The following is a 27,811-nucleotide window of genomic DNA, read 5'->3' as shown; positions in this document are numbered from 1 at the left end:
CACGTCATTGTTGTGTAGTGTTTTGTTGGCTCAGTCTGTAGTGATAGGGTGTAAAGAGCCCTTCATGATACATGTTGACCTCTGGGTGGTACTGATGTCACTTGTGTTCTCTAAGAACTGTCATTAATATAGTGTTGTCTGTGTGGATGGAGGAGAAAATATAATGCCTAAGGACCTCCTGTGGACCGTACAAGGTGACTAAGAAGGAGCAGGAGTGGTAGACTGGAAATATTCTCAGTGAGATTTCTACTGTCAGTATCATGAAGCATAGGGACTGTACTGTTGACTAACACTAGCATAAGATAACATTACCTCCAGTTAACTTGAGAGTACTGGTGGCTGATATTAGTCCACCTAGTTTACAATGGATAGAGATCATCCAGTCATGTAATTTGACACTGATTGTGTAGATGTTACCTTGCTTACCAGGCCACGTTCCTGCACACACCACCTCCTGTATCACCAGTGTCACACTGTATACGACATTAATGCAATCAATTACTTTATGAAAAAGGACACTTGTAACTCCTTTAATCCCTTGGTCACGAGCACGATGTTTCGATCCTTGAGCACAACCATCAACTCGTGGGAATGATGGCTCATGGCCTTTTTTTTACGTAACCTTTAGAGGTCACGCCGAAGATAAGACCGTCATAACCAAGGGTCATACCATGGTGCTCAAGGGTCGTACCATCGTGCTCAAGTGTCGTACCATCGTGCTCCAGGGTCGTACCATCGTGCTCAATGGTCCTAATATCGTGTTCAAGGATCCTACCATCGTGCTTAAGTGTCGTACCATCGTGCTCCAGGGTCCTACCATCGTGCTCAAGGGTCCTAATATCGTGTTCAAGGATCCTACCATCGTGCTCAAGGTTCCTACCATCATTTTCAAGGGTCCTACCATCGTGCTCAAGGGGTCAAGAAACAAGAGCACGAGTGTGCGCTACGTGTCAGTGATGAGAACAACCAGAGCCACCCAGGTCAGCTGTAGGTCAACAGGTTCACCTGCCTACAGTAGGAATTTCCTAGTGAGTCTGGCTACGTCCTGAGGATCACATCTTCCTTCTTCACAAGGACCACCTACCCAACACCTACGTTTTCCTTAACCTTATTTATCCTCGTGATCAGGTCATGCATAATGAAAACCCTTGCTTAACTTCCTTATCGTATGTAGCTTTTAAATCAATATTGCTTTAATGATTGCTTGAATCTGGGTCGATCATGATTGTGCAAATCTACATATCACTTTATATCAGGAGATATAATAAGTTTTTGTGGTTTTATCTGAATTGATCATTTATCATTTGACGTTCAACACACAACTCTTATGGTCTTCGTGGTGAATCATAAGTTGGCATATCATCAGGAAGTGAAAAAAAATCATTTGCATATTTCTAACATCTTTCGATTTTCAGCTGGACAGACGAGAAAGTAATTAGTGCTAATTGGTTTTCCTTAACAGTGGCCGCAGGTCTGACTGAGGGTACCCACGCTGTGCACATGTGCGGTTGATAAAGTCCTGAATGGCTCTGTGCGCATGCATAGCTAATGTCTTTAAGAGTAATGTTATTGTGCATATACTGCATGCATGATGACGTTCTTAGGGACAATGCGTGTGCGCATGCGTAGCTTATAAAGTCCCAGGTGGTCATGTTGGTGCGCATGCGTGGTTTATGACGGCCTGAATAGCTATGTGGGTCATTCAGGTGTGAGGGCACTGATCCTTGACCCATGCAACCCATTATGGTGTGGGTGAGACGTGCGTACGTACGTGTGGTGTTGGGGGGGGGGGGACGAAAGTGAGAGTGAGTGAGAGAGTGAATGAGTGAGCTGGTGAGTAAGTGAGCCAGTGACTGAGTCAGTGGGGGATTGCGTTAGAGAGGTAATGAGTCAGTCAGGCAGTGAGGGAGTTAGTGAGCTTGTGAAGCGGTGAGTCTGTGAGATAGTGAGTAAAGCAGACACGTGAATGAAAGAAGGAAACAATAATGGTAGGATATGCAAGAAAGATGATAAGGATCGAGTAAAAAGGATTTAGAAATGCAGACCAATAGAGGGAAGAAGAAGAGGAGGAAGAAGAAGAAGAAGAAGAAGAAGAAGAAGAAGAAGAAGAAGAAGAAGAAGAGGAGGAGGAGGAGGAAGAAGAAAAAGAAGAAGAAGAAGAAGAAGAAGAAGAAGAAGAAGAAGAAGAAGAAGAGGAGGAGGAGGAGGAGGAGGAGGAGAAGAAGAAGAAGAAGAAGAAGAAGAAGAAGAAGAAGAAGAAGAAGAAGAAGAAAAAGAAGGGAATTACCTGCTTCATTATCTGCGGCAACAAATGTTGTTGTAAATCATTTGTTTGACTTACGAGCAGACCATGTTTAAGGTTCCTTAAAGACGGTCTGTCACGTGAGAGCGTAGAGGCCACACATGACTAGCGGCAAACAATACACAGACCAGACATGTTCTAACTCAGTACCGGACGGTCGCAGGTTACTCATGTATACTATTAAGGCTTCCCGTCTGTACTCTTTTAACTTTTGCGGTCAGCAGGGGGACGGTTAAGGCCAGTAAGGTCAGCAGGGGGACGGTTAAGGCCAGTCAGGTCAGCAGAGAAACAAAGTGCGAGGACCAATAGGGTCAGCAGGGAAACAGGTGAGGCCAGTATGGCCAGCAGAGAAACACGCAAGACTAGTAAGGTCAGCAGGAGATCAGATAAGACTGGTAAGGTCAGCAGGAGAGACCACTGCACGCAAGATAATGTACCATATGATAATTTGTTTATCATATAAGACATGATTATCATACGTTCTTGTTTCCATAGTTTGGAAGGTAAAACCAACGTTGACTGAGATTAGATGAAATCATCCTGGATTAACCATGTTCAAGTTATATAGAGTATTACAGGTCACACAGGAAGGATTGGGTATGAAAAGATATTTATCATTCGTTATCTGAAACATTTTCCTCCATGATCTCATCCTTTATTCATATAGTGGGAATATCCTCACTTAGCCTCCTTTTCTGTTCCTTCTTTTGGAAAATTAAAAACGAGAGGGGAGGATTTCCAGCCCCACCCCCGCTCCCTCCCCTTTTAGTCGCCTTTTACGACACGCAGGGAATACGTGAGAGAGAGAGAGAGAGAGAGAGAGAGAGAGAGAGAGAGAGAGAGAGAGAGAGAGAGAGAGAGAGAGAGAGACTGTCAGCGGACTTTATCTGTCAGTGGTCACAATGAGATGTCACTTTCTGTAATCCTGTATCGTCGTCATTGGACGGACATAAGTACAGTATCATCAAGGATCTTGTCGCTGCTTACACAGGAGTCCATCATCTCGGCGTGGGGCGCAGCTGGAAGCAGCAGGATCCCATACAACGACACTTGGGGTTGTAAAATGATAATTTTCTAGACGTGATTTCTTGAACCAACGAATCTAAATTTCAACATAAAGTTTGATATAGCACAGACACTCGTGTACAGTCAGATGATCTGTTTATATTAAGATAGAATATTACATTTAGCATTCATCCTTCAGCTGACTAAGTCTAAGGCAGGTTCAGTATAGAGATGTACTTGGGGTGATATATTTGCCCTCACTTAAATCACCAGTAAAGCTAAGCAAGCTAAGCACATTTATTTCTGTTACCTCCACTTTTGTCACCAGCACACGTATAACATCCTGTATTTTTCTCTTCTGTCCAGGCCATAAAGATCAGGTTCGTTTAATCTCTCATGACAATTCAAACGATCCATTTCCTTAGTCTTGTCTGTGAAGTGTTTCTGATCTTTTCTGAGCTGTTGATTTCTCCATGACCTGATAGTGGTCACATATCACACCAATATTGTCCTGATAGTGGTCACATATCACACTGATATTCAAGTGTTATTTCTCTGTAATGCTGAATATTTTCATCATCAATTTTCAGTCTCTCGTGGTAAAAGTCCTCATTATCACTCCACTCATTACTTTGATAAATAATGATGTGGTTTGAACAGTATATTTCATATATTCCAGATACATGTTGATAGTTATCCCTAAGTCTTTAACTATGTTTACTTCATCAATTTCCACTCCTGCTGGTCCTCCACTAGTCTAAAATCGAAACTCTAATCAGCTTCACTAGTACTCAGCTCACATTGTGTAACTAGCACTCACAGTAAACAGTTTCACTTGTGCTCAGATCACAGGCCCCAACAGTGATTTCAGGATTGTGACGGGGTGTAGGATTCAGCAGTGACCTGAGGATGTGGCTACGTGTATTTAGGTCACAACAGTGAGCTGAGAGGTGTGGCTGGGTATAGCGTCCCAGCAGCTATCTGAGAGATGGGGTAACGCAGAATTAGCATTCAACTCTCCCATACCATCACCATTATTGTCATTACTCTTATCATTATCATTATTGTTAATGTTGTTGTTGTTGTTACAGAGAACAACTGTATAGAACGAATTGCTTGATTAATAAAACCATCATTGGCAATGCTGGGTCCTTGTCAAAACTGTAGAGCTTTTTCCTTCAATTTATGAGTAGCAGCGTTACAAGAGTCCTGGTATATACCGTTCTCGTCGTGAAATATGCCATCCAAACATACCGGCAGACTCTCTCTCTCTCTCTCTCTCTCTCTCTCTCTCTCTCTCTCTCTCTCTCTCTCTCTCTCTCTCTCTCTTCCCTGACGTCATAGTGACATCATTGAGACGCTGGGTAGACAGAATCTTATTGGTTGACAAAAGTGAGTCACTTCATCCTCATGATCTGATTGGCCGTTTGGTCAGAGACTTGAGTGCCCCGTGTGGATGTTACTAGAAGCCTAACCCTCTTACCCTTACAAAAACATTCTCCTTCTTGCTGCTTTCCCTCCTAGATTTCTGAAAGCCAGCAGAAGGCGGTGGCCACACTAGCACAAGGAGTCTGCTAATATAAAAGAGCGAGGTAAATGCTAACAGCTGGCATCGGCCGGCCTTGCCATATTAGGTAGGTTTGTCCCTGTGAAAGTGAGGGGCTGCGGGGCGGGAGGACGGGGTTGGGGGTGTGAACGCGATCACTCGCCAGTTGTCTGTCGCACAGTGCACACGCGCGCTCCAGCCTCACCCGTGGGCTAGCTTCCCTCCCTGGATAAAACCGGTGTTTATATTATATAAAATGGCGTACCACGGCCCTTCCTACGGTCTCAGCAGGGAGTGTCAAATGAAGGTAGGCCACTGTCCCTAAGTGTCAGGGAGTCAGAACTTGGGTGGGGATTTTATTAGTGTTATATTGATGGTTTAGGAGCGTGAGGCAGCCCTCACCGCCCGGGTAGGTGGTTGATTGTCTCACACACTTGTTGATTGAACTCATCCAGGCAGCTTGTCGCTCACTGTGACACAGCGAATCAAACTTTGATTTTATGTTACTGTTTAAGTGTTGTTATCATGACTAGAATTACGATACACAGAAACAAAGGTGTAAACAATGTAACATTCCGTGGTGGAGGTTCAGCAGTACTCGGTGGTTGTTGCCGCTAATCTGTGAGCGGTTTGGCTGAACGTGACGATTTGGTTGTTCATGTTGACGAAGCGCTTAGCACTGTGTTGGTGCATAGCATGTGGTGCCCTCGTGCGGGCATGGTGAAGGGCAAGCAATGTCCACACAGCTAGAGGGTCGCGTACCAGCTAACCTTCATCCCGTACAGTAGAGAGGATGTTGGACAATGCAGTCATTGTCGAACGTATTAGATGGTAATGAGGCGTTCGGAGTATTCTGACACAGCTTCATACACTTTAAAAATGTATTCTTATTCACATGATATAGATTTTTGGCGTCGATCAATCTGATCATTCTTAACAAGCCAAACAGAGCAGTTGTAGTGATGACACCGGCAAAGCTGTGTTCTAGGAACTTTCCGACGAGTACGTGAGGAACCACTGTTCACATCGCTCGTATGAATGAACCAATTGGCAACTCTCTCTCCCTCTCGAACTGCATTCGAATGTCCTTCCTGAGGCTCGACAGACCATAAGAACCATCAGCTTGTGCCGTAAATGGAGAACCGATGTTCACACGAGTTAGTGAATGGTCGGAGGTTGGAGTAGCAGCAGGTGAGGTGTGGCGAGGAGGTCCTGCATCTTTCGTCCCAGCCCTCATCAAGGGCAGCCACACAACTGCTCCTCTCCGTACACCCACTCCCACCTCGGCCTCGGCTAAGGTTTCGTTACAACATTTGATGATATCAATAGAATATTCATCTCCTCACGCTTGCTCTAGAATAGCTCAAAGTTTAGCTGCCTAGCTTAGGATTGAACATATTCTGACGCAGATTTTCTTTACGTTCGTGAAACATGACGAGGTTACTGAGAGTCGATGTTTTCGAACGAGACATACCAGAGGGAGTCGCTGACAGCTTTTGCAAGCGTAAAAAATATGAGTCAAAGGGTTGTTAGCCCGGATGTGATACCAAGATAAAGTGTTGTGTGTCCGTCTGACAGTTTGTCTTATCGCACAAAAATCTGTAGAATGTTGCCAGTTCTCACTAGATGACATTAGAATGTTGGCCACGCCCAGACCTCGTCACTTTGGACAGAGGCGCCATTCTGTTGACTCCGCCGGGCAGTAACTTCGAATAAGGTTGACAGCAGTGCGCCAGAGTTGTAGAGAGATGAGAGAGGAGAGAGTTGATCTAGTTTGTAGGTGTAAGAGAGGCTGGGCTGAGGGAGAGGGAGGGCAAGCAGGGAGGGACTAGGGTGATATGCGACCGGTCGGCCACCGGGTCAAGAGGTGCCACCTATTGTTTATACGAACGTTTTTCCACTTTCGTGGATGATGATGTGTTAGTGAATATTTAACTATAGTTGTGGATGTACGTGTGAGAAGGGATGCTGCAGAGGGGACTTGGAGGTTCCGTAAATAGTGATCAAGGACGGGAACCTCAAAGGACCCTTCGAGAAATTGGGGTCACCGTACATTGCAAGGACAGTTGGAGTGTTGACCTACTTCTGTACGTGTTCCTTTTGGGTGACCTCTGGTGTTCCAGTAACACTGGGATTTAGGCATTTTGTTCTACTGTTATACGGCGAGGGAAGACCCGCGTTCGTGGACGCTGCTGTGAGGTAAGGGGACAGACGGAGGAAAAGTTCTTGACAGACTAATATGTGGATAACAAACTTGGCGAGGAGCGGCCGTATTACCAGAGTCCTGACACTTATTGGACGGATCCTTCCTGCTGAGCTTGAGAGCTGATAACAGCGTCAGCAGTGAGTGATGTCAGCATGAAGCGCTGCAAGACACACTGTAGTGTCAGCATTGGTCAGGAGTGTCAGAGTGTAGGAAATGACCGTCAGGACTCTCAGAAATGATGGGGGAGGTGAGCTGTGTGAGTCATTGTGATGACAGTAATTCAGGAGGTGGGGGGGGGGGGGGTTGGCTGGAGTAGAGTGGCGTCACGATTTGGAGTGTCTGTCCTTCGAAGTGGTCAGGACTGTAAAAGGATATGTGTAAACAATGTGAGTAAGTAAAGGGAAGGGGAGGGAGGGAGAGAGGTTGTCAGTAAGGAGAAAGTTGGGAGCGTCAGCACTTGACTGAGAGTACAAAGATTGTGAGGGAGAGTGTCAACTGGATACGTCAGGAGCGAGGGTCGGTGTGGTGGATGGATCCTGCTGACATAGCATTATGTTCACCTCATGCAGTGTCTCCACCCGCCTCGCTCACTGCTTCGCTACTCCATTCCCATCCCTGACGGTGTCTACCACTGTAATCCATGACATGGAAAAATATATGATTTCTCTCAAACATATTGATCATTACTTCCATCAAAGATCAACATTGTTTAGGTCAGGTTAATGTCCAGTTTTTTTTTATATCAACAACACCCTGAACCCCCTCAGATCAACAACACCCTGAACCCCCTCAGATCAGCAACACCCTGAACCCCCTCAGATCAACAACACCCTGAACCCCCTCAGATCAACAACACCCTGAATCATCTCAGATCAACAACACCCTGAACCCCCTCAGATCAGCAACACCCTGAACCCCCTCAGATCAACAACACCCTGAACCCCCTCAGATCAACAACACCCTGAATCATCTCAGATCAACAACACCCTGAATCATCTCAGATCAACAACACCCTGAATCATCTCAGATCAACAACACCCTGAATCATCTCAGATCAACAACACCCTGAATCACCTCAGATCAACAACACCCTGAATCATCTCAGATCAACAACACCCTGAACCATCTCAGATCAACAACACCCTGAACCCCCTCAGATCAACAACACCCTGAACCAGCTCAGATCAACAACACCCTGAACCATCTCCGATCAACAACACCCTGAACCAGCTCAGATCAACAACACCCTGAACCATCTTAGATCAGTAAGACGCTAGTTAACATTAGTCTGCCTGCAACCTGCCTGTGATGTCGTGTATTATTGTCAATGTTCGGCACGTGATCGTGGTACCCGACCCAGAGGTAGTGTTCGGTCGGCGTTGTAGGAATGATGCACTCGTGTTGAGGACTCAATGTTGTAGTGTGGGAGTTGTTGTATGCTGTAGTGTGGGAGTTGTTGTATGCTGTAGTGTGGGAGTTGTATGCTGTAGTGTGGGAGTTGTTGTATGCTGTAGTATGTTAGTTGTATGCTGTAGTGTGGGAGTTGTTGTATGCTGTAGTGTGGGAGTTGTTGTATGCTGTAGTGTGGGAGTTGTTGTATGCTGTAGTGTGGGAGTTGTTGTATGCTGTAGTGTGGGAGTTGTTGTATGCTGTAGTGTGGGAGTTGTTGTATGCTGTAGTGTGGGAGTTGTTGTATGCTGTAGTGTGGGAGTTGTTGTATGCTGTAGTGTGGGAGTTGTTGTATGCTGTAGTGTGGGAGTTGTTGTATGCTGTAGTGTGGGAGTTGTTGTATGCTGTAGTGTGGGAGTTGTTGTATGCTGTAGTGTGGGAGTTGTTGTATGCTGTAGTGTGGGAGTTGTTGTATGCTGTAGTGTGGGAGTTGTTGTATGCTGTAGTGTGGGAGTTGTTGTATGCTGTAGTGTAGGGGTTGTCACGTTGTTACTATGTTCTCCTGGTGTCACAAGGAAACTTCCTCAGGTAATGTGCTCTGAGTGTCTATAATAATCCTTACGTCACAATCTCCTTAAACGGATTACGCTCTGATTATCTTTGTTAACTGCCTACGTCACACGTAAGTTCCTGGGGAATGATGCAGTCGGTTGTGCCTCTGATAAATCCTTCCGCCAGAAATGATTTCCAGAAGGAATGACGCGTGTCTTATTAAGGTGCATGTTGCCACACTAACGATAATCTTATCCAAAGAATTCTAGCTGCCATGACAGTCAGTTCTTACTCTCAGATAACTTACGGCTGTAACAAGTAGAGGAGCGAGAGATAGATAGATAGATAGATAGATAGATAGATAGATAGAGAGAGAGAGAGAGAGAGAGAGAGAGAGAGAGAGAGAGAGAGAGAGAGAGAGAGACCTGATAGTTCCACGGGTCAGTGAGGTTGACAGTATACTGATTTCGTCAGACAGAGAACACAACGTGATGAACAGCACCGACTGGCTCGTGTCTTCCCCTGCCAGACGCAATCTTCACAGCTTTCCCTGATCATCAGGTGTTCCCTCAACCCTGGTCGTCCCATCAACGTAGAGCAGATCCTTAGATATAATTTTAATGATAGATGATAATGTGACCTGGATTAACTCTTTACCACCTGCATCTTACGTTTTGTCCTGATATTTTGTTTACACAGTTTAGGTAAAGATTGAAAATACGTCAGTGAAACAGTTACGCATTCACTTTGTTCATTCATTCCAGTGTTGTTGGTTTAGGTTATTCAGTAAGTAAAGAATTAGCTATATACAACTTCAGGATTCGTATACACATTTACGTATAGATTTACGGACGTTCATATAATCACATTTGTACTAAAGATAATATTTACAACGTCCTCACACGTCCATACACGAAGCTGGACACACAGTTAACCCTCCAGGTGGAGTAGCAGGTGGAGGAGGTCAGGGAGGTGTGGCAGGTGGAGGAGGTGGTGTGAAGGATGCTGGCATGTCCGTGAGACGTGCCATTATTACCCTGCCTCCGCCACTCTCCTTACTCATCTACACGCAACTCTCCCCTCCTGTGTGTGTGGGGTGCCTGCTGTGTGTAGGGCTGACTGTAGTGCCTGCTGTGTGTAGGGCTGACTGTGTGTGTGATGCCTGCTGTGTGTGTAGGGCTGACTGTGTGGGGTGCCTGCTGTGTGTGTAGGGCTGGCTGTGTGGGGTGCCTGCTGTGTGTGTAGGGCTGACTGTGTGTGGTGCCTGCTGTGTAGAGGGCTGACTGTGTGTGTGATGCCTGCTGTGTGTGTAGGGCTGACTGTGTGGGGTGCCTGCTGTGTGTGTAGGGCTGACTGTGTGGGGTGCCTGCTGTGTGTGTAGGGCTGACTGTGTGGGATGCCTGCTGTGTGTGTAGGGCTGACTGTGTGTGGTGCCTGCTGTGTGGAGGGCTGACTGTGTGTGTGATGCCTGCTGTGTGTAGGGCTGACGGTGTGGGGTGCCTGCTGTGTGTGTAGGGCTGACTGTGTGGGGTGTCTGCTGTGTGTGTAGGGCTGACTGTGTGTGGTGCCTGCTGTGTGTGTAGGGCTGACTGTGTGGGGTGCCTGCTGTGTGTATAGGGCTGACTGTGTGTGGTGCCTGCTGTGTGGAGGGCTGACTGTGTGGGATGCCTGCTGTGTGTGTAGGGCTGACTGTGTGTGGTGCCTGCTGTGTGTGTAGGGCTGACTGTGTGGGGTGCCTGCTGTGTGTAGGGCTGACTGTGTGTGTGATGCCTGCTGTGTGTGTAGGGCTGACTGTGTGGGGTGCCTGCTGTGTGTGTAGGGCTGACTGTGTGTGGTACCTGCTGTGTGTGTAGGGCTGACTGTGTGTGGTGCCTGCTGTGTAGAGGGCTGACTGTGTGTGTGATGCCTGCTGTGTGTGTAGGGCTGACTGTGTGTGGTGCCTGCTGTGTGTGTAGGGCTGACTGTGTGTGGTGCCTGCTGTGTGGAGGGCTGACTGTGTGTGGTGCCTGCTGTGTGGAGGGCTGACTGTGTGTGGTGCCTGCTGTGTGGAGGGCTGACCGTGTGGGATGCCTGCTGTGTGTGTAGGGCTGACTGTGTGTGGTGCCTGCTGTGTGTAGGGCTGACTGTGTGTGGTGCGTGCTGAATATATGGCTGACTATGTGGGGTGCCTGCAGTTTGCGTGTGGTCTGCTGATACACCCATTACACTGTCTATATTTATATAGAAATTTAGTTTACAGTATGACAGTTGGATTTCGTAGCTATACTACCATATTGGATTCCTTATAATCATTAATGTAAATGAAAGTATTTTCTTTTTACTGATTTACTCTTGAATGATAATTATGATATTATTATGTGTAGTATTATGTACGTAGTAATATTGATATTATTATGTGTAGTATTATGTACTTAGTAGTGTTGATATTAGTGGTAATATGTGGTGTTAACTCTCATAGAATAGCTAATCCATCATTGTTGTTCTGTATCAACATTAACTCGTAACGAACTTTATGCTTATTAATGAAACGTATAGAAAATGTGGTGGGGTTGTGAAAGTGATAACAGAGATTGGAAGTTGTACAGATATCAGATATTGAGCGCAATTGCATAATAAATGTGGTATTATGATGAATGGAAATACATTTCACAGATCTGAGTAGAACTGATTGTATCTGAGACCCAGAACAACACGTCAGAAATATCTGAGATTACGAGACTTCACTTCAGGTTTGCTGATAATGAAGGCATGAAGTTCAGTGGTGAAGTTTTTAAGTAATGAGAGTAGGGGGAATTGACCTGTGAGATGTGAGAGGATTAGATAGTGAGAGGTGAGAGTACCTGGCCTGTGAGATGTGAGAGGATTAGGTAGTGAGAGGTGAGAGTACCTGGCACCTGGCCTGTGAGAGATGGCGAGCGTGGCGGGATGTAAGGAGTGAGAGTGTGGGATGTACAGTTGAGATCTGTACTGTGAGAGTAAGGAAGATAAGTTGTGGTGTGGGAATGTGGGAGCAAGAACTGTACGATAGGTGAGAAGAGAGAGAGAGAGAGAGAGAGAGAGAGAGAGAGAGAGAGAGAGAGAGAGAGAGAGAGAGAGAGAGAGAGAGAGAGTTGAGTGGGGTTATCAGCACTTCCTATGGCGTGCTGGACACATCCTCTCACAGGTGTTAGTGACCACTTCTGACCAACTTGAGAAGAAATTTTGACTAAATAAACTATCTATTTATTTATTTATATTATTATTAACGGACGTAGACACTGGCAGGAGCATACTGCTCCCTAGCCATCTTGGATGAAGGATATGAAGGAAGACGCATCATTGCTCAGGTGTTCGTGGACTCATACAGGAGGGAAGGATTTAGGACGAAGGAGAGGTAAAGGAAGGAAGAAAATTCCACGGATTCGCCGAAAATATAAAAGAGGAGGTGATATAACGGTCAGGCTTCGTGTGGCTGGTCCCACCACACAAACTATGGGAAGAAGTAGCCAGGCGTTTGTCTTGGGTCGACCCTTGTTGGGGTAGGGTTAGGGGGGTGGGGGGGAGCAGACCGCTTATGAGAGCCGTGGTAGAAGTGTCACGTGTGGAGCAGACAGGGAGGCACGTCCACGGTAGACGGACGGGAGGGATGATCAAGAAGGAGAGACAACAGGAAAGTTAGGAAGGTAAAATGATGTTCCACGGTTCGTTGTTGTTTAGTTGTGGTTTTTGATGTACTGTGACGAACCTGCTTATCTCTCAGTGTCAGAGAGAGAGAGAGAGAGAGAGAGAGAGAGAGAGAGAGAGAGAGAGAGAGAGAGAGAGAGAGAGAGGAGTCATTCACACGTCCACAGGTGCCGACAGCAGGAGAGGTTGGTTCACTCTGTACAGGTACAGGTGATGTTAGTGGCATCAGTGGTGCAGGTGGAGGTAATGGTGGTAGTGGTGCAGGTGGATGTAGTGGTGCAGGTGGTGGTAGTGGTGCAGGTGGAGGTAGTGGTGGTGGCAGTGGTGTCACCCTGACCTGTGGTCCACTGGTGATAAGTTTATCAAGACGTTTCCTCTGGTGGTGTCAGGAAGGCCCCGGACACCATCCACGTTGGCGCTGACAACCGCTTGGTATAGTAATAGTGATTATAATTACAGTAATAATGATAATGATAATAATGATAGTAATAATGAAAATGATAATGATAGCTGTAATGAAAATAATAGTAATATCATATGGATAAAAATGATGATGATAATAACAATGATAATGATAATGATAATTGTAATAATAATGATAATATAGCAATTATGATAGTAATGATTGTGATAATTAAAGGTTTAATTAATCAAATGTAGATATAGGCTGAAAATGAGCAGTGAAGATGCATGATTATGACAGTATGATTACCAGACAGGCTATATGGAGGTTACTACTGGTTGTTTATATTGATCACAACATTTAGGTTGGGTTGTTGTTGTAGCTGTCATTATGGGTTCGAGGTAGTTCTAGTGTCGGACTACGACTCGGGGAGGAGGGATATCAGGTGGGAGGAGGTGACGGTGGCGAGAATAAGACAGTAGCTTCCTCCAGACTGTTGACTGATGGTTGATGAGAGACGAGAGGAGGTCAGCACATCTTGATACCTCCTCTACCACCCTACTGGAGATGTACTTCAAAGTTTCTTCTATACTTTCAGTTGATGTAATTATCATGTGCGTGTGTGTGTGTGTGTGTGTGTGTGTGTGTGTAACGTGCTGACACCATACTGGCCGTCCATAGGAAGTGACGTCAGTGATATAAGCAGTGTGCTGATCAGCCAGTGTTGTGCCAGCGACACTCACGTTGGTCTTGACCACGACCAGGCGGGCGGGTTGATGATGCGCCACATGCAGGAGGGTTGTACACAACACTGTACTCTGTGTACACCTCTGGTGTTCACACTGTACAAATGGGAGAAGGACCAGCTGAGCTGACATGCTGACGGCTGTGGTCTGACATGTGAGTGAGACGTTCATCTCTCTCTCTCTCTCTCTCTCTCTCTCTCTCTCTCTCTCTCTCTCTCTCTCTCCCAGGGAGCACCATGTGCTAGCTCTGCCTAGTGGTAAGATCTCGTCGTATGTATGTACTCGTAGGCAGGTATGTAGGTAGGTTGTAGGTCCTACTCTCCAAGACAGTAGAGCTACGACGCCGGAAATGATGACGTCAGAGGCGAGGTGTGGGCTGGACGCTCACCCCGTTATGTTGCACCAGCCAGCTTGGCTGAGTTATGTTGCACCAGCCAGCTTGGCTGAGTTATGTTGCACCAGCCAGCTTGGCTGAATTATAGTGTACTGGTTATGATAACTGAGTTATCTTGTACTGATGATGATGATGGTGAAGTTATCATGTAATGGTGATCATGATGACTCAGTTATCCTGAAATTGACGTCTTGATCAAGCTATCCTGCTCTGGTTATTAGGACTCAGTTACCACAGTGGTTTAGCTTGCTTCCAAGTGTAGCAGTTCACGTGACTAGCTGGAGTGACACCCTCCCAGTGTATAGCAGTGGTGGTCAGGTTTGACACCCACCCAGTATATAGCAGTGGTGGTCAGGTTTGACACCCACCCAGTATATAGCAGTGGTGGTCAGGCACACAGACCTGTACACTAAATAGAAGTGGTTGTAAGGTATCGCCCAGTACAATCACTAGAGACAGTTTTTCACGGTCGAATTGACAGTTCGATGTTGTCCCTAAACCGCCTGTTGGATATCAGAGCCACCTGTTGTGTGTGTACCAGTACCACCTGTTGAGTTTGTACCAGAACCACCTGTTGGGTTTGTTCCAGAACCACATATTGGGTTTGTACAGAGCCACCTGTTGGGTTTGTATAGAACCACCTGTTGGATTTGTACACAAGCCACCTGTTGGGTTTGTACACAACCACCTGTTGGGTTTGTACAGAACCACCATTTCGTGTTTACTTGAGAACCACAAGGTCATATATGCAGTGTTAACAATGTCTGTCAACAGTTCCACTACTTTAAAGAAAAGGTAATCCACCCTAAAACTATAGGTTAATCCCCACACAAAGTCTTCAGTTGCCATGGCTTTCCGTTAATGAATCCTAAAACTGAAGGAAGTTAATCCTAGCTCATCACTGTAGCTCAGATTTTCGCAGTTTTTATCTTGTGTTCCACTTTACGTTCGGCTGGAGTATAGCGCTATTCAGTCACCAAGTATATCTGATTAAAAACACATAGCCTTACCCTCTTAGTTCAGCCTTACGAACAGCCTGCTGGTCACCACACAGCATTTAACAAAGTAGAGTACTAAAACTATTGATAATGCATTTAATAAGCAGTACACTGTACACATGAACATAGCTGTGCACAACTTCAATGAAATAGTACACTGTACAGCATTAACATAGCACTACACAGCATTATCAAGACAGAACACTGTTAACAGCTTTACACAGCATTATCAAGACAATATTTAACAGAACGCAGCATTGATAAAACAGAACATTACACAGCATTAACAGGGCGCTACTCAGCAGTTCTAGAGTTATAAATGAATTTGCACGAAGCCCCCGGAGTGGTCAGCTGCTTGTGTTTATTTGTACAAGTGTGTAAAGGAGTGTGTGTTTATGTTCTCAGTGTACAAGTGCATCAGAGTGGTTTATAATACAACTTTTATACATGCGCAGTGCATACATACAATCATACATGAACATAACCTTTTTTATACATAGTTGTTTTCACTGTTGCTAAGGAAAAACAGCTTTTACTCTTTCATTCATGCGCAGTAGGAATGTAGGGTCAGTGCGCAGATGTGTCAATGGTATAACCTTACCCACGGCTTGACCTATTTCTGCTATGACCTTGAAGTTCCAGCGCCAATCCATTTCCCAGCGTCTGACCCAGTGCCAGCCTTCTTTCTCTGTCTGGTAGTCCAGTGATCTTCGCTGTTTATTTTGCATCTGTGTTTTTTATACCATTCCTCTGCCTGCTGCCATGAATAGCACCTTATATTATAAAGTCGTGAAGGCATTACGTCATGCAGCCGTGATTATTAGGCCCAGGAAGTAGTAATTGTCGTTAGATAATACAGATGAGTCTCCAGATGTTGGTCTCCAAGTGCACACGGTGCTGCGCCGCCGGTGGCTCGCCTGAACTTCCCCACTTTCACTCTTGCCCAACCCGCATCTAGGACCTCTAGCCAACCTACTCACTCAAAATTTCATTTTCGTAGGTTTAAAGTCTCATTGTCGTCTTTTATTAAATGTTTTGAACTCTTTTTGTCGTCTAGTGTTTATGTTTGAAATATATTTATGGTGGAGATGATAGTACAGGTAAGATGTCTTGGGATTTCCCCATCTGTTATCAACCCTGGGCTATTGACGCTCGTTTTCTGTCGAGTCTCTGGTGTAAAGTTGCCATATACTCATTTCTCCCCTGAACCTCTCAAATAATACTTAATTTTGAATATATATTGAAGTTAACCTCGAAATCCCTATTGGCTATTGATCATTTGCTTGTCATTTGCACATTTTTCCTCATATTCCAATAATCTTGAACCCAGTGGAAGCGCCAGATGAAGGATAATACACCAGAGGAAACCGGTTTCATCTGACCTTCACCAACTCCTATTTGTTCGTGTTTATGAACTTTATGAAAATATGTCATACACAAAACTTATTAATTGTTACACAATTGGTTCCTTACGTAAACTACATTACATACATTATATAGTCCTTCATTTGGTACGTTTTACCGGCTGGACTCAACCTTCGACTTTCAGGAACCTTGTTATTAACAATAAGGTCTTGTGACATTTCTTTGCAGGGTGTGTTTAGACCTCTCCTTAAAAGACACTATTTTTCCACATTCTAAGATATAGTTTTCTTGTTTGTGTACAAAATCTTTGGTCCCCATGATTGATACCTCCAGATAGGCCAACGCGCCAATAGTACCTATGACGTAGCAGTAGTTTAACAAATACGACATCTGGTAATCTCATTACCTTCTCCATATACATGATTTACCTTGTGCATTTTTCCGTGATGGCAATGTTTCTACTTGTGCTTACCTGCTCTGGTCTACTTACTTCAAATATGTCTGTTTTGAGGTTTAGGGAAGGGTCTCGCCCGTGCCATGCTCCCAGCTGGGGTTGTCATGTAAAACTGGTAATGATTTCTACTGAATGTTGGCCGTGTTATGTGTAATGCAACGCCGGTTTGGTCAACCGCACAAAAATTACACGATTTTCGTCTGATTGAATAAATTTGCCCTTCCGTTACTTGCAAGTGAATGGTTAATGACTTAGTGTTATTTACAGTAATCATTTCTTTTAGTTAGAAAGATTAAAGTTAGTTATTTTTTACAGAAGTGATCGTTTGATATATTGAATGTTTTGCGAAATTTATTTTAAGATTCCTGTAACCTGCTTCTTTTCTGATGTATTGTGATGCAGTATGTTGTATGATTCTCGCCCGTTGTACTACCGTTTGTCACAAACAGGCCCTACAGTAGAAAGGGCGGACGACCAATTACAGTGAACGAATAGAATTAGGCAACACTGGCAGTTCCTCCTTGTTATAACAGGGGTACGGGGAGAGGGGGACAGTAATATAACAACAGGGATGAAGGATTGTAGGGAAGATAAAACAATGGAAGTAACCAAGAGAAGGAAGATGTGTGTGTGTGTGTGTAGATAACGACTCGGGTGTTACGGGAAGAGAGTTTTACACTTGTGTTGCTCCGTCTCTTAACCTTGTATGAATCCATCATGTCTTCTACGCGTGTACACACACACACACACACACACACACACACACACACACACCCACCCCCCCCCACAACGCATCGCCGTTCGTTTCCATAGCCGATCTGTTCCAATGAGAGCTGTACAGATAGTTATACGAACAGTCTTACTCCTGTCATTATGAATTTTATGAACAGCTTTTGAACATGTGCAGAGCTAGGCAAGTAAACAAGTCAGTTTTCTCTGAGTTCAGGTATGTGGTGTGTCAGTTTCTGTATTACTGTAACCATTCATCACTTAACGTTCAGTCATGTGAATAATTATAAACCATACTCTTGTTAAACATCCCTGGCTGTGTGGATGTACCTCACACATATGCTCATCCCAGAGTGTGTAAATATCCAGGTCATCCTAATCTTAAGCTCGTACAAGATTAGTTAATTAGTATCATGACTTCCCAGTTCTGTAATATCTGTACTGCCTCAACTGTGTATGTTCAGCCGATTCGCTGCCTGAATCCAGTAAACGGTTATTTATCTATTTTCCTTATTTACACACACACCAGCTTTAGCCAGGCACCATTTATCGACCAGTCTCAAGGGGAAGATAAGCATCTGGGTTGGCTATGGGCCGACTACCGCGCCCAGGATTTGGATCTATGCGTCCCCGATTCCGGGCGGGCCCATGTTGACTCTTGGTCAGTAACGTTAACCACTACACCACGGAGACCTGTGTGTGTAATTAATGAGGTCATTATCCCTGTTATTATCACCAGTAATCAATATTTATAACCAGTGCAGTGATTCTAACTCATAGTCATGACAGTTACCATAATCATTTTAGTCTGCACGATCTCTGCTCTCACCACAACCATTATGATTGATCATATAATCATTATACCTTTTACCGTCATTATATCTATTAGACTTGCCAAAGCTGAACACGTATTTAGAAAGGGCGGGCAAACTCGTATGTGGCAATCTGTACGGTCTGTGTGTATTGTTAGAATAGTTTATCTTGTATGTGTGTGTGTGTGTGTGTGTGTGTGTGTGTGTGTGTGTGTGTGTGTGTGCGGGGTAATAAGATCTGTTCATTGTGTATATCGAGGGATGACTGGAGCTTCTCCCATGGCTTCCTGGGTACCAAGTGTGTTCCACATTGTTGTTGTTGTCCACAACCTGCGGGTGTGTGTAGTCTGGGTCTTAGGTCATGCTTATCACGGGTCGATTATGATGCTCAGTACGGGACGGTCATGATCCCTACGGTACGTGTACCCTCACGCTCCCTGCTGTACATGTACCGTCACGCTCCCTGCGGTACGTGTACCGTCACGCTCCCTGCGGTACGTGTACCGTCACGCTCCCTGCGGTACGTGTACCGTCACGCTCCCTGCGGTACGTGTACCGTCACGCTCCCTGCGGTACGTGTACCGTCACGCTCCCTGCGGTACGTGTACCGTCACGCTCCCTGGGGTACGTGTACCGTCACTCTCCCTGCGGTACGTGTACCGTCACTCTTGCACTGTGATGATATACAAACTGGTTATACGTTAGTATAAAAGGTCATGGCTTCCTCCGAACCATAGGTCATGATAACTCAGTCATGTATATGTGTTCACCGTCTGAGGCCTGGTTTTGGGTTTTCAGGATCAGGTTTTTATTCCTAGTGGAACCTATAATTGGATAACACTAGACAGGAAGTTGGCCCTAGGGGACTGGCCGTCCCTGGCCTATGTCAGCCTGCGGGACTGGGGTTGGGGCTCCCAGGTCTGCAACGTTTATCTTCACCAAGGCACACGGGAATAGATATACATATAGGTAGGTGAATAGATAGATGCATGCGTAGATAAATAGATAGTTAGACTTTATAAACAAGTCCTTGTGTAGTATCTGGTGAGCATGGGCGGGTCTGTGTTACGACAATGGCCGTCAGTATTGTGATTTAAGTGGTCGTAATTACCATGACAGAAGTATTGGTCGACGACCTCATCATGCCCCACATGTGTCTTTCCCTCTCCTTCCCTCCATCTCCCTCTGTCACTCCCCTCTGTTTCCCTCCATCTCCCACCGTCACAATTCCCTCCATCACCTCCCTCTCCTTCCCTTCATCTCCCTCAGTCACTTCCCTCACCTTCCCTCCGTCTCCCGCCGTCACAATTCCCTCCATCACCTCCCTCTCCTCGGCGTTGCCGCTTAAGCTGTGATGGTCACAGGATATATTACGAAACCACGAGACTGTCGGGTGTTGGGTTAATGGTGCCCCCAGGGGTGGGAGTGGGTTACCGGTGCTCTCTGGAGTGATATGGCGGAGGTGGTGCCTCTTGAGGGTGAGTCTGGTGGGGAGGAGTGGGTAAATGGTACCTCCTCGGGGTGGGTCAGGTAGGAAGGAGAGGGTTAGTGGTGCCCCCTGGGGTTCAACCAACTGGGAATCATACCATCTGACTGAGTGATCAGTGAGGTAAGAGTCTGGGGCGTAGTAATACGTATAAGATTTACCTCAGCCAGGAGACACATCCAAAGCCATCCACCGCTACGTGTTATAACTTCTGGGCTACGTTAAGTACCACAACGTCTGTGATCGCTGTCTGCACCAGACGAACTGCGCTGATATAGAACTGATGTGGTTGAGTCTGGAAGGGAACGTGCAATGGATCTGACCCTGGAACTGACGTGGTCGTGTTTGGAAGGGAAAATGCAATGGCTCTGTCCACGACATGGACGTGCCTTTAGGTCGCCACCCCAACTTAAAGTGCGACAAGTTGTGGATGTGTAAACAAAGTTCCCCTTTCTCATCCCTCCTCTTCCCCCTCACCTTTCCAACCCTCCCACCCCAAGCAAACACCCTCACTCACACTAGATTATTCCCAATCCACTCCCACTCTGTCATTCGTTATCTAACACCTTCCATCTGAACACGACGTGTAAATTAAACCTTGGTGTCTCGCCGTTCGTGAGCCACGTTTGTTGTTCGTGTCACGAACGCAGTCATACTCGACCCACATTCCGGCTAACCCCCTCGCCCTGCCGAAGGCTCTTCCAAGTCGGATTGCTCCGTCTAATGTCGTGAAAGTTAGTTAATGTGAGGCTAAAAAGGCGAGTTTGCCCTCTTAAAGGCCGAGTATTTCCTCGTTAGAGCATCTGGTTAATTCGTTTAACAAAAGGTTCCAACTGAACCCAGGTCAAAGCCACGTGTGAGGTTGCTGGGTTCGTGAACAAGTGTCACAGTGGCTGGAGTGTGTTGTACACTGGGGTCAATGATTGTTATATAATCTCTTCACAATGACCTTTGACCTGAAATGAACTCATAAACAACCCTTTCACCGTTAGTTGATGCACACTAACCATGAACCTTCCAACCCACTCCCACTGTCACACTTCCCCACTCCCACAGTCACACTGCCCCACTCCCAGAGTCACACTCCCTCTCTCCTACTATCACCATCATTTCTCATCACCCTTCACAGTTTGATTAGTCGTCAATATATTCTCTCTACCATGCTCTCACTACTACACCTCCTCACCGCAACACACACACACACACACACACACACCGCTCATACCAACATGCTCTATCAACTCACTGTCCTTTCCAACATACTCCATCAACATACCGTTTTCCCAACACACTCCATCAGCTCGCTGTTCTCCCCAATATACTCCATCAGTTCGCCGTTCTTGCCAACATACTCCATCAGTTCGCTGTTCTCCCCAACATACTCCATTAGCTCGTTGTTCTCCCCAACATACTCCATCAGCTCGCTGTTCTCCCCACATACTCTGTTAGTTCGCTGTTCTCCCTAACATAGTACATCATCAGCATGCAGTCCTTCCCAACAAATTACGACAGGTTGGAGCACATAGCACACCAACATACCATTATGCGCTGCACCTCAGCATGGCTTCCTTTTTGACATACTAGATCTTCAGGAACAGTGGCGTTGGGAACCCTGTAAGAGGATATCAGAAGACGTATGTCTGTGTTTTTATTGTTCATGTCATGAGAGGAGTTGGGGGAGGGGGAGGGGGGAGCGGAGGAACAAGGTTTTTAGATGAAGTGAGGTCGGCAGGAGTACGGGTTTAAAGGATGTTTTTGCAGGGAAAGATATGAGAGAGCGTGGCGTGGTGATGCGTGGGAGTGGTTTGTAGAAGTTTCGTGGGGGATAATACAGCTTAGAGGATTGTTTTCTTTGTGAGGGTTGGGGGGGGGGGGGGAGAGGCATGACGCCGCTTTACAATACTATTTTTTGAGAAGTTCAGGAGGGGCTGGAGATGAGAGTAAAGTGTGTGTGGATGAGGTTCTGTGTTAGGGTTAAGGTGTAAGCAAGACTTGGGATGGTGCATTAGTGTGGTTCATCTTGTTTATTTTTAGCAGTGACGGTCTTAGGAGCATGATGACATATGTCCTTATTGATTTATGTAACATCATTATGCCTTGAAAATCTTCCTTCATCAGGTTAATCATTATGTTTCCAAGTCCCGGTAACGTGTCCCAGTATTCCATTAACGCACTACAGAAACTGATTATCTCTTGTTCATCCCCACCAGGGACCAAGGCCAGCGGAGCTCATAACAGTAAGTTGGGGATGATTTGTGTTAAAGTAAGGGTAGCACAAGGCCGGGGAACCGGTTAGCGATCAGAATGACTAGTTTACCTGGATTGGTGACCTTCGTACTTTGCCTGACGTAAGGTGATGGTGCCTACTGGCTGCAGGAAATTAGTCACTACTTCATACAGACACAAGAAACTGTCAAGAAATGATCATGATTATAGTAATGAGGGCAAAGTAAGCAGACGACGAAAAGAACGATCCCGTAGCTATTAGACGAAACACTTGGATCTGGAGATGTTACCACTAGTCCTCCGAGCGAGTGGACACATCAAGACTGTAGATATATACAGTAGGGGAGCGTGGCTGGCATATATTATGAAGCAGAGCTGCAGAGAATCGGAATGTTAGTTAGTAGGGAGTATCACCCATGTGGTAACACTGGCGGAGGCTCCACGGTCAAGGTAGCGATGGATGACGACAACCAGACACTCAGCGTAGTCCCACGTACTTCACAGTTTGGTAATGCCTCAAAAAAACACCCGCCGGGTAAGGGCATAGGCGCACCATGATGACAGATGTCCTAAAATGCTGCCAAAGTACGGCGCAGAGGAAGGAGGGAACCTGATATCCGTAAGCGGGTTTGTGCCACGCCCCACGACAACAACTGTGGCATACGATACCAATGTCTCGGTCTCAGAGTTTTTACCTTGTTTGCTAATCTCTCGTTTCTCTCTTCTCTTCCTCAGGTAATGTGAACATGGAGTCGGGTGCACGGGTAGAGAGGTGAGTAGGTCGGCGTAGAACGGAAATAATGCAGAAAGGTAAATGAACATGAAAAATGCTTGCAAGTACGAAGGTAAGGAATAAGGGAATTTAGTAGAGGTAAGGTAGGACCTAAAATTTACTTGGCAACATGATCCTACATACTGCCACCTCAGGTCATGGCACCATGAGCCTACATGCTGTCCCTCGGGTCATGGCAACATGAGCCTACATACTGCCTCTCAAGTCCTGGGTGTTAGGTGGGAAAGATAGGCAATGTTGATGAGGTGTGCAAGAAGTGGCAGTGAGTGAGTAGAGGCATTGTTGTCATTCTTTTAATATGTGTGTGTGTGTGTAGTTAGGGGGGAGGGGGAGGTGTTTCAGGGGTGTGTTGAATGTGTACAGGCAGTGCAGTAGTGCACTACACGCGCCTGACTGTGCCGGGCTACATTTCTCGGCCTATAGCAGCGTAACCTGGGCTACCTGTGGCAGACTACATCTCATGTCCTGTCGTAGTGTAGGCGTGAGTTACCCGTGCCAGGCTACAGCTCGTAGCCTGTAGCAGTGTAGCCTTGGCTGACCGTCTTAGGAACCTGTTCTGTTGAGTTCAGTGCCTCGCGTGTCTGCCTATCTTGGCTACGTCTTGCGATATTAATCGACCTGTCGCCTGGACCTTCTGGATGGTCTGCTACACTAATTGATGAGACGACAATTCAGCAGGCGGTAGCCGGGGTCAGCACCATGTGGGGAGGCCGTCAAGGACATGCACCTTCCCGTCAAGTGGTCCTGCAAAGCTCAGAAGAGAACACAGTGGTCTTCCCCTGAGACAAAATATCTTGAAACTTACAGAGTAGTTCGGACTGGACTAGAGGCTTGGGCTGCATCATAGGCTCAAACTGGACCAGTGGTTCGAACTAGACGCATTGTTCGAACTGGACAAGTGGTTTGAAATACGCGAATCCCTTGAATTGGACTTGCGTTACGGACAATATTTACAATGAGGAAGTGCTAGTATGTAGAGAGAGAGAGAGAGAGAGAGAGAGAGAGAGAGAGAGAGAGAGAGAGAGAGAGAGAGAGAGAGAGAGAGAGAGAGAGTATGTTGTAGGTATTGTCTGAAGTATGATAATTCATACGTTTCTTCAACACTCCAACTAGATTTACTGTTACCGCTTCCTGGTTGTGTGGTAACGCTGGACAGCCCTACAACCCAGGCACGTGTGGAGGTAGTGGTGGAAGGCGGGGGGGGGGGGGGTCACTGTGTCAGAGGTTAGCAGGTCTTCAACACCCTGATCATCTCGTCCATTGTTGCAGCCAAAGAGGTCTTAAGAGAACACGTACATCACGTGTGATGTTAGTAGAGAAAGCGGCTGAGTTGATGGCTCAGCTGTGACGTGTGTGTGGTGTCTCTCTCTATGTAACTTCCATCGCAGGTTGTGACAACGATTTGTGTCGGTAACCCCGGCAAGTGTGTCATGCTCCCCATGTTCATCCTGTGAGCGGTAGCGCAGAAGGGTCATAAAGGATGATGGTGGTGCGGGCCTGGCCCCTGTGGTGTGGGAGGAGAGAGAGAGAGAGAGAGAGAGAGAGAGAGAGAGAGAGAGAGAGAGAGAGAGAGAGAGAGAGAGACGAGGGGGGATGGAGGAGGGTGTCGTGAGCAGAAACAAGGTTTGGCCTGGTTGGGTTATCAGACTGTGGTGATCCAGTAGCCAATCCTTGGGGACCGGGATGAGGTAGGCCAGGTGGGATGAAGGAGGAGGTCAGTAGACAGTCAAGTGACAACAGACGGGAGGAACATGAGGTGAGGTGAGGTCTGGTGACGTGTCTCGGAACAATCCTCTCATGTGAGGATGCCAGATGATCCACCATACCTAATACCGAACAGTTTGGCGTAAATGTTTATGGCTAAATATTACGTTACATTCTTGATTGTCAGACTGAATGTGTTTTGTGTTTATATGGCGAGAGTTGAGAGTGACTGATGATATGGTTAGCCTTCTAGCGAGCCTTACATATTATGGAACGAGTCTGTCTACTGTTTACTGTTTGACTCTCACTGTTACCATTTACTCCACACTTGAATCTCTTGTTTTTCTATGTTAATTTCATTATAAATGAATTCAAGATTGTAACTTTACAAATCTAGCTATAAAGATTATTCATGATGACACAAGACATTCATTCAAGAATGATGCAGAATCTGTAGGTGATAAGTAAAATGTTGCGTTAGTTGAAGAATGTGGCAATACTGAGTGACCTTGGGAGGCAGCAGGGGGAGTGTAAGATGGATTTCAGGAAATAATTTGCTTGGATATCATCACATCTCGGTCATCGACAATAACAATGACGTGGTTGGCAGAAATATTTTGCTGTCGTTCAAGCCACGGTATGGCTGACAAGACGTATTATGCTTAAGACATGATTCATATATATATATACAGAATTGTCATACATGCATAGTTATGTGTGTGGTTGTTAAGGTAGAGTTCTCTCGTAGGAGGACATAATGTATATAGGATGTTACTGACACTTGACACTCATCTATTGTGGTAGCCCAGGGTATATGATGGTGGAAGGGGACATAGTTTGGTTGATACTGACATTGTCTGGTTGAAATGAACATAATGTCTTGGTTGACAAGTCACTGTAGGAACAACAAGTGTCTACTGATGTGAGGGAGAATTGTAGTTGGTAGTGTTTATCAGGGACATGTTGTGGCAGGAAAAGTCATGGAATGGTTGACGAGGCCATACTGCTGTTCTGACAAGGACATACTGGGGTCCACAGTGATAGAGGCGTGATAGGCAACTTGCAGCGTATGGCTGAGCTGAACCTATTGTGGTGTATGTGATCGAGGGGTGTACCTTCGTGATCAAGGGGTTTACCGTCGTGATTATGGTGTGCGGACGCGCTGGATGTCGTGTTGCCAGCTGGTTTACGGTGCGCCAGCTCTGACCTGCACGTCACACGACCATCTTGATGTTGAACCGCAAATTGTGTCCTTAACTGAGAATGTTATCAGCTTTTAATCTTGAGATATCATGTCATCTGCCTGGTAGTTCAGGTGACTGCCATATGTAGCCCTCAGGGCTCTGGTCTGTATCCTCAGTGTCTGGTTAGAGGTCTCTGAAGTGGAGCAGCCTATGGCATATTGTGAACCACGGGTTGGAGGTGTGTGATTATTACTAGTTGTGTTACGGGAGAGAGTTTTACCCTTCTTGTGTACATGTACCATGTCTACATGTGTACGTACACACACACACACACACACACACACACACACACACACACACCGTGTGTGTGTGTGTGTGTGTGTGGGTGTAGAGGAATGTATGTGACAGCATAACGAATGCATCACTGATGCGTTCCGAAAACTTCTCATGCAACGGGAAGTTGAGGCAGACGTACCCCCCATTCTCCAGTCGAAGGAGGAAAATAATAAGTTCAGGAGTGGCCGAGATGTATCTTCCAGTCATGTGAGGCATGTGTTGTCATGGTATATGGGGTGGCGCACGAGAGAGCAGCCTGGATGGCCCCTGCCTCACATTTACCCCCACTGGATCGTGCCTGCCACGACTGAGGCCCACTGGTGACGACACCCAGTTCCTGGCCACTGAACCCTGGTGAGGTTTGCTCCACTGTGGATAACGTCATACTATGTACTGTGAGATAAGAAAAAAGAATATGATGCAAGATGAATTTGTCTCTTCATCGCCTGGCCAAGATGTGACATACGGAGGTAACGATGTTTTGAAGTGTGAAATGAAGGTGAGAATATGGTCGTATGTAGGAGGAAATGTGCTTTATGTGTCATTGTTGGCAGAAACCTTCATGTGTACCTTACCCTCCTATACGTATATGTTCTTTCCTCTCTGTCTGTCTGTCTGTCTGTCTGTCTGTCTGTCTCTCTCTCTCTCTCTCTCTCTCTCTCTCTCTCTCTCTCTCTCTCTCTCTCTCTCTCTCTCTCATGTTGGCGTGACACAGACCTTTCAGATGTGTGTCAGTGAACTGTAACAGCTGTCCACTGCAGCAATGATGGTTGCAGTGGACGCTTTAATGACGGACCACCACTGAAAATAACAGTCATGTGGACCTGACCACACTGAGGTGCCGAGAACACTGCGACCCAGCCAGTTGCTGACAGTGTTATACACTGTATATGTTCCTAGAACAGTGCTATACCTTCGTGAAGCACATGTAGTATTACTGTTTACGTAGTGTTGTAGATTTGTTAAACACTTGTAGACACATTTATGAATATAATTGTGTATGGATGAGTTATATACAGCTGGTACAGTCAGTGGAAGTCCTGCTAGCATCTGGGGTTCAAAGGTTTCAAGCGTGTTTCACTGAGTCTCGAGGATAACAACATTATAGAGAGCCTTGCACACGTTCAGCAGGGAGTGACGTAAGTTTCTCCACAGGGTTTACAGTGGTCCACAAAAATACAGTTGGTGCGGGGTACAACACACACAGCTCTGTACCAACACCATAGTCGACCAGATGACTATAATCATTTAGCATCTTGATCATGCGGAATGCCGAGTTTGAAACAAGACCCTGAAATATATTAAACTTCAGGTGTATACGTATGTGTTTGCTTGGCATTACTGTGAAGGTAAGAGATTAAACAGTTCTGAAGAAAAAAAGTTTTGACCTATCGAGAACCAAAAGGAAGTCATGGACAATATAAATGTGCAGATATTTAAACCTGTTTCACCCTGGCTTGCGTCCCAGGCTTGTGTACATTGCTTCCTCGGCTCTAGTGGCGATATCGTCACCTGTGG

At 46.0% G+C, this 27,811-nt stretch overlaps 1 protein-coding gene across 2 annotated transcripts in view; it reads left to right on the top strand.

The window, feature by feature from the left end:
• The first annotated feature begins 4,957 nt into the window (after positions 1-4,957).
• Positions 4,958-27,811, top strand: part of LOC139765054 (myophilin-like) — a 113,539-nt gene continuing 90,685 nt past the window's right edge. For both annotated transcript variants that reach the window (XM_071692139.1, XM_071692138.1), the window contains exon 1: positions 4,958-5,160. In XM_071692139.1, coding sequence (XP_071548240.1) covers positions 5,110-5,160 — 51 coding nt within the window. In that variant the 5' untranslated portion in view covers positions 4,958-5,109. The remainder of the gene's footprint in view (positions 5,161-27,811) is intronic.

This window comes from Panulirus ornatus, chromosome 52 (assembly GCF_036320965.1).
Source record: "Panulirus ornatus isolate Po-2019 chromosome 52, ASM3632096v1, whole genome shotgun sequence".
NCBI lineage: Eukaryota > Metazoa > Arthropoda > Malacostraca > Decapoda > Palinuridae > Panulirus > Panulirus ornatus.
Note: the sequence above shows the minus strand (reverse complement) of the source record. Positions and strands in the feature narration are given on the sequence as shown.